The sequence below is a fragment of the Salvelinus sp. IW2-2015 genome, linkage group LG6.1, assembly GCF_002910315.2.
Source record: "Salvelinus sp. IW2-2015 linkage group LG6.1, ASM291031v2, whole genome shotgun sequence".
NCBI lineage: Eukaryota > Metazoa > Chordata > Actinopteri > Salmoniformes > Salmonidae > Salvelinus > Salvelinus sp. IW2-2015.
This window is the reverse complement of record NC_036845.1, coordinates 17,494,539-17,501,924: the sequence shown is the minus strand read 5'-3', so window position 1 is coordinate 17,501,924 and position 7,386 is coordinate 17,494,539. Positions and strand designations below refer to the sequence as shown.

The window sequence follows — 7,386 nt, the reverse complement described above, 5'->3', positions numbered from 1 at the left end:
AAAAAAAGTTTTGTACAAAGTAACTCCTTTGACACAAAGTAAAGTATGAAGCTAAACTTGCTACTGGGTCCAAATGGTAGGGTGTCAATTTGCCCTAACGAACTGTCACATGCACACTTAAACAGGGACGGTTATGCATTAGGGTCAGTCACTTTACTGAGAACGGAGTTAAAAATGGCATGGAGTGATTTTAGTGTCTCTGCTTGGAGTGGCAAGGCAACAACGTAACTRGTATAAAAACAACTTACAACATAGCATGCAAATATAAAAAAGTCCATAGCTTTCCCTTGTTAAAAAAAAAAATCCCCTTGTTTTTCGGATGTTCAGATATGTGCCAATTGTGCACCCGTAGAGTGGTGCCACCATCTCTCCCTTCCCCATTGCAAGCAGGCCTCACTCACGGTTCCATGGTTTGGAAGGACATGCTGATTCCACACCAGAGTGAAGAGATGGCTTCAATAGTCCCACACTTAAGATCCTCTCCGTCTCTATAGATTGCCTTCTACTACAGTTCCAGGGAAGCATGACAGTGTTGGAGGAACAATAGTGTGATGTAAATGTTTGTTGATCAGCCTATCACACAACAGCCAGCGGCCCCAGTTCAGTTGAGGCCCTTGAGAATGTTGTGCCCTGGACGTTGTGTTGACCTTGTCACGACGTTCAGAGGACGAGCAGCAGTGGGGCCCCTGACGAGTCAGTCTCTGTGTCATGCTGGTAGTGCGAGTAGGCTATAGCTGAGCTGGAGGAGTCAGCTAGGAGGGCCAGAATAGAGAGAAACATTTACCAGCCAGTATTGGAATGGACAGAGACTACAAGGTATAGCAATAGTTGAAGTTACCACTATAATGGTTACTGAACCACACGATACCTTATGGGACCGGTTTCCGGTACACTGATTAAGCCTCGTCCTGGATCTAAAAGCCACATATTCTCCATTGAGCATTTTTATTTCCAGGACTAGCTTTAAATCTGTGTCCAGTAAACTGGCCCTTCATCAAATAAAAATAGAAAATGACATTCTGACAGCTGATATCCTGGCACACTCCCACAGTCGCATATGGTGTGAAAACGCCACAATGTCCCTCCGTCCAAAGGCACTGTAACAAGACTCCCCCCTCACCTTCCATTCTCACCACTGTATAACAAAAAAAAAGCTGTAATCAGGGTTACTACCCAAATTTCATAAACCGTCATCCATTATGTGGCAGGTATTTAATGTCACCTGATACGCTGCCTGAGGGGACGACATACACCACCTACCCTGAGCGAATGGGGGAAACTGAGATAGGATGCAAGGGGTGTATAGGGTGGCAGAGAGGGGGAGGTGGTATAATAGCCAGGAGAAAACAGCACACGGAAAAAGGAGGAATGCGAAGGCTTTTATTCTCCAGGAGTCACATCAAAGCACGGTATGCCACTGGTAATCAGAGAGGTAAGAAAATGCCTGCAGCTGCACTGGGTACTACAGCTGCGTTGACCATAGAGCCCCTCAGCTACCATGACTTACCGGAACAGTCAGCCCAGAGGTTAGGCCTACTACCTCTGCTGCCTGCCGCATAGAATCCATGGTTGTGTTCATCAGGGCACGCAGCTAGAAACATTTTAAAACCTTTTGCAATGGAAAATGAGCGTTTCTAACAAGTCTAGCTAGTCCTTCCCTGTTCCAGTCCGTTTTCTTCAGTTTGGTGCCTAAATGAACACTGCCCAGGACAAGTAAAGATAACCATTCCATGAGCCACAACAAGGAAACAATGTGTTATTGTTCTGAAAACATGTATTGGATCAGATATGGGAGAGTATTTCCAGCTTAGAACAATAACACTGAAATGCTACAGAACCCACCATATTGTAAATAGACGCTGGCTCAGATTCAAGTTATACAGTGCATTCGGAAAGTACCCAGACCCCTTGAATTTTTCCACTTTGTCACGTTATTCTAAAACTGATCAAATTGTTTAATTCCTCCCCTCAAATCTACACACAATACTCCATAATGACAAAACAGGTTTTTAGAAATATTTGCTAATTCATAAACAGTAATATCACATTTACAATAAGTTTTCAGATCCTTTACTCAGTTCTGTGTTGAAGCACCTTTGGCAGCAAGTCTTCTAGGGTATGACGCTGCAAGATTGGGGAATAATATCAAAATACAGATGTGCCATTCTTCTCTGCAGATCCTCTCAAGCTCTGTCAGGTTGGATGGGGAGCGTAGCTGCACAGCTATTTTCAGGTCTCTCCAGAGATGTTCGATCGGGTTCAAGTCTGGGCTCTGGCTGAACCACTCAAGGATATTCAGAGACTTGTCCCGAAGCCACTCCTGCGTTGTCTTGGCTGTGTGCTTAGGGTTGTTGTCTTGTTGGAAGTTGAACCGTTGCCCAAGTCTGAGGTCCTGAGCGCTCTGGAGCAGGTTTTCATCAAGTATCTCTCTGTACTTTGCTCTGTTCATCTTTCCCTCGATCCTGACTAGTCTCCCAGTCCCTTCCGCTGAAAAACATCCCCACAGCATGATGCTGCCACCACCATGCTTCACCGTAGGGAGGTGCCAGGTTTCCTCCTGATGGGACTCTTGGCATTCAGGCCAAAGTGTTCATTCTTGGTTTCATCAGACCAGAGAATCTTGTTTCTCATGGTCAGAATCCTTTAGGTGCCTTTCGGCAAACGCCAAGCGGGCTGTCATGTGCCTTTTACTCAGGAGTGGCTTCCGACTGGCCACTACCATAAAAGGCCTGATAGGTGGAGTATTGTAGAGATGGTTCTGGAGCTCTGTCAGAGTGACCATCGGGTTCTTGGTCACCTTCCCTTCTCCCGATAAGTTTGGCCGGGCGGCAAGCTGTAGGAAGAGTCCTTCCAACTCATGGCTTTGTTTTTGCTCTGACATGTACATTTCAACTGTGGGACCTTATATAGAGGTGTGTGCCCTCCSAAATCATGTCCATAGGTGGACTCCAATCAAGTTGTAGAAACATCTCAGGAATGATCAATGGAAACAGGATGCACCTGAGCTCAATTTAGAGTCAAATAGCAAACGGTCGGAATACTTGWGTAATTAATGTTTTTTTGTTTTAATACATTTCTAAAAACGTGTTTCTGCTTTGTCATTATGGGGTATTGTGTGTAGATTGATGAGGAAAAACATTGCATTTAATCAATCTTAGAATAAGGCTGTAACGTAACAAAATGTGGAAAAAAGGGAAGGGGTCTGAATACTTTCCGAATGCACTGGATCTTATACAGTACACCATCTATGGTATAGGGAAGTACAGGGTCTTGATATAGTAGTAGTCTAAATACTGTAAAATAAGCGGCAAACAATGTTACTGTACGAGCAGGTTTGGCCTAGACTAGCTAGGCTAGGGCACGTTTTCTAAAAGCATCACAGAGGAGTGCTGATCTAGGATCAGGTACCCCATGTCCTAGAAATCTCATTCATTATGATATAAAAAKACTAAACTGATCCTATATCAGCCCTCCTACTGTGAGACTTTGAGAATTCCTATCCAGAAGTACTTACTTATTCCACTGTAGTGCCTCATCTTCCTGGCTAGTTCGTCCGACCGTGTCAGCTCCGACACTTTCACCTCAGGCTCCACTGTGRTAAAAATGCAATGTAGTGTTACTCAAACATWGATGTATATGAATGAATAGAAAAGGGAGACTCAATGATRCCGAAGAGGTGAGACAAACACTAGCGCACCAAAAGCATTTCAGCAGAGTCATCTATGGAGACTATGATTATAGTTTTGGTATGCAACATAAACATGTGAAGTAAGAATAGGGGAAAGTGGGTGGTTAAATGGGAAAGTAATTCATTGTTGTAATTCAAAGAATTCATTGTTGGATTTTCTGACTTAAATTGAAAGACAACACTTTGTCAYCCTTATTCTCTCAAGACTCTCAATACCTGAAATGCACTAGTTATTTTGAATGTATAGATGAATGTTGTAACCCTCTTACTCTCACTGCTGTTAAAGGTGTACGTCATTGTTTCATTGCCACTGTCAGGAAGGAGGGTCCCTCGGTCGTTCCTCCCGTTTGCTCGCGGCTGCTGGTGCACTGGCTCCTGGGCCTGGGAGTTKGAGTTTTTGTTCTTCTTGCCTTTGCGCGTGCTGATGCGRATGACGCCGTGCACCAGCCTGCACTCTGCCTCCCGCTGCTCCAGGTTGTAGTCCTGAGCAATGCTGCAGATCAGCTCGCTGATCTCATTGGTCTTCCTTGAGAACGACGAGTCCGATGTGCACTTGGCCAGTTGGTCGATCTGGTGCAGCGCGTAGAGCTCTAGAAGTTTCTTAGTGATGAGCGAGTCAATGTCCGTGCCGCTGTCGCTCAGGTCGTCCAGATCCAGGTCCTCCCGGGAGTAGATGGTGCTGGTGTTGCTGACGGGACGCTGGCTGTCGCCCTTGCCGCCCGTACGCGTCCGCTTGGGGCCCGACGACGAGGTGGGATAGACCACCGTCTGGCCYCCGATGCGGACGTCCTTGTAGCGGAAGCTGTCACTAGGAGGSAGATTGGAGGGCTGCTTGGAAGGCTTGATGCTGGGCTCCATAGGGATGCCGCAGGTGGGGTTGGACACGGACACGCCGTTGGGGGGGTGGGGCTGCTCAGGGTCAGCCTTGCCGGGGTGGTCCGTGGAGCTCTCGTTGTTGACAGGCAGACAGAGATCCCGGCTGCCACAGAAGCCACAGGTGAGGACACAGCAGAGGAGAGCCTTGCAGCCACTCCAGCCCATAGAGGCACAGGAGCCACATGCATTTGTGCTCTGGGGTGAGTCCGCTGAGCCAGGGATGAACCCCAGTGTCTCTGACCCCCGCCCGCTGACGTGTCGTGTTGGGGGGGTTCCTCTGCGGCATTGCTGGCCCTCAGAGTAACGGGTGTGGTCACCATTATACTGTTCCCGTGTGTTGTGGTCGGCATGGGGGTCCTTGTAGGACTCTTGGCTGGCGGTGCTGTCTCTAGAGATGGTGCGGCCCTGCTTGTAGCCGTCAGCCCTGGTGCTGTGTCCCCTGTGCTGTTTGTCGTGGCGGGACTTCTGAGGAGCCCCTGTGCTGTGGCCAGGCATGGCTCAAAGCACCCGGGACCTTTCAATATGATGGGAACAATGGAATATAAACACTTTATAGTCATATCTAAACACAGTAATTATTATGCTTACTAATCATCTCTTTTGCCAGTCACAGTCACATGAATCATTTCCTGTTGCAACAAGTAGACTATTGACGCCAAACATTGAACTAATACTCTATTTTGAGATACAGCCYATAGATAGTTGTTGTAGGCTACTTTGCAGATATATGCTTTAATCRTGCAATTGGAGAGAATGCCATAGGAAAAAGTCAAATTCTGATATCTTTCAAGTCAATCTAAATCGCGTATAAATTTGGCCTGTGGAAGTGTCACAACGACTTTGTTTTGGATACATTTTCCGTGCGTGCTCTGTCTATTTTGATCGGGAGGCTACCCAGGTATAATACCTTTGTAGGTTAATCAAAAAATTGGAAAGCTTGTTAAATATGACTTTTCAAAAAGCAAACACGTCATCTATAAGGTCACTTTATGTCGGGCTAGAGTTAAGCTTGTTCGAAATTAGGATACGCTTCTTCATACGGTGAACATTTGAGACGTTAACTTACCGCATAAATCGCTTGGGTTACTTTTGGCAACTCTTRACGCCGATAAAATTACGGAAGTCCGTAAGGAAAACGTTCTTTCTTTGGGTCGAGTTGGTGTGTATCGGTTTCTCAACTCTCCACCTGTGTTTTCTTCACAACAAAGTCAGCCGATTTCAAGACATRTAGCTAGCTACCAACCCTATCCACTGAAGACTAAGCTTCTTTTGGTAAATTCCACAGTGTTCTGTTCCTTCGTCTCCCCGTGTAGGTTATTACCTGCGGCTACAGGTAAATCCAAATTCTACAACACCCACCCAGAGGGAAGACGTGACGATCTGAAATGTTCAAAATAAAAGTCCCCACGTAATAGTAGAACATGTCAATAAACTAATAATTGCCTAAACATGAACAATATAAATATTTAAGTGACATTTGCAATACATGTGTGTTTTAAAACATGTTCCAAGGCCAAGTAAATAGCCCCAATGCAAATCACTGTATATGGAATATTATTGGCGTGTAAAACAGACTATTCTAGGTGCCACGGTAAAAAATACTCAGTAGGGTCTGTGGAATGTAGGCTATATATGGTGTCTTTTCATGGGGCTCTGAATAATACAGAGTGTTGCTGGCCTTTTACTCCACCMATTCCATTGCCCACAATAAGAATCACTCCGCCCTCAAACTCAAYTCTGGACCTCGAAGCTAGCTCCACTGCTTGTTTTCATTGTCAGGGACCGATTTAGACCTGGCACAACAGGTGGGTGCAATTAGTTATCAAGTAGAACAGAAAACCAGAGCAAAATCTAGTTCTAGGTGTCGCAATACAAATAYTGTAGGGAATACTCAGTAGGGTCTGTAGAATCCATATATGGTGTCATTTCATGGGGCTCTGAATAATACGGAGTGTTACTGGACTTTTACTAAGGCCAATACACTGGCCACAATGCAAATCACTGTATATGCATTACATAAGGGCTCATAGAGAAAAAAGTATCATTTGTGCTGATGTAAAAGTGGAGTGGGGRGTACTCAGTAGGGTCTGKGCAATCTATATGTTGTATCATTTCATGGGGTACTGAATAATATGCAGTGTTGCTGGACTTTTACTGTGGTCAAACATTTTAAAATGKGTTGCCTGAACACTATGCGGTACAAATATAGCACTGTACTGGAGAAACTATTATTTGTGCCGATGTTTCATTTTTAAGTTTTTCTTTCAGTAATTGTAGTGACTTGATTTCAGCAGAATCCCAGAAGTTATTTGTGCGTTGTTCAGATGTTATGTTCCTCAACAGTGGTGTATCTACCACATCTGTTCTGAGCAGCCAAACAGCGGAGGTTGGCATTGGCTGTTAATTCCTTGTGCACCTTATATGCGGCAGTATTATAAAATTACAATGCAAGTTTCTCCCTCTATGGAGCTATAAAAATAAAAAAATATATATATGTCTGAAAATGTATGATGTTGAAAATGTACTACACAGTAAGGATTCTACACTTTAATCTTTCCTGCTAATAGGCCTACCCATGAGAACGTTTTGAAATACCTACCACTTCTCTCCGAATGGACCCTCTCCCATTCATCACAAGTCAATGTAAACACATCATTATTTGGAGTGGTATGCCTGAATTTGGAGTGGTATGCCTGAATCCAAATCCAATTTGCCTCATCTGAAAAAACACATTTCAGTGTATCCTCGCTTATTTCGACATCAACCYCTCCAGTTACATGCTGCTCATCTAATTACGTTTTGTCATAGAGCTTAATATTTCC

At 44.8% G+C, this 7,386-nt stretch overlaps 1 protein-coding gene across 1 annotated transcript; it reads right to left on the bottom strand.

Moving 5' to 3' along the window:
* Nucleotides 1–345: 345 nt before the first annotated feature.
* On the bottom strand, nt 346–6,169 carry LOC111965259 (keratinocyte differentiation factor 1-like). Its single transcript, XM_023989332.2, has 4 exons — nt 5,631–6,169; nt 3,958–5,078; nt 3,515–3,592; nt 346–752 (listed from the first exon to the last, which is right to left on the bottom strand). Exons 2-4 carry the CDS (start codon nt 5,057–5,059, stop codon nt 661–663), a joined length of 1,272 nt encoding a protein of 423 aa, XP_023845100.1. The 5' UTR covers nt 5,060–5,078; nt 5,631–6,169; the 3' UTR covers nt 346–660.
* Nucleotides 6,170–7,386: the final 1,217 nt, after the last annotated feature.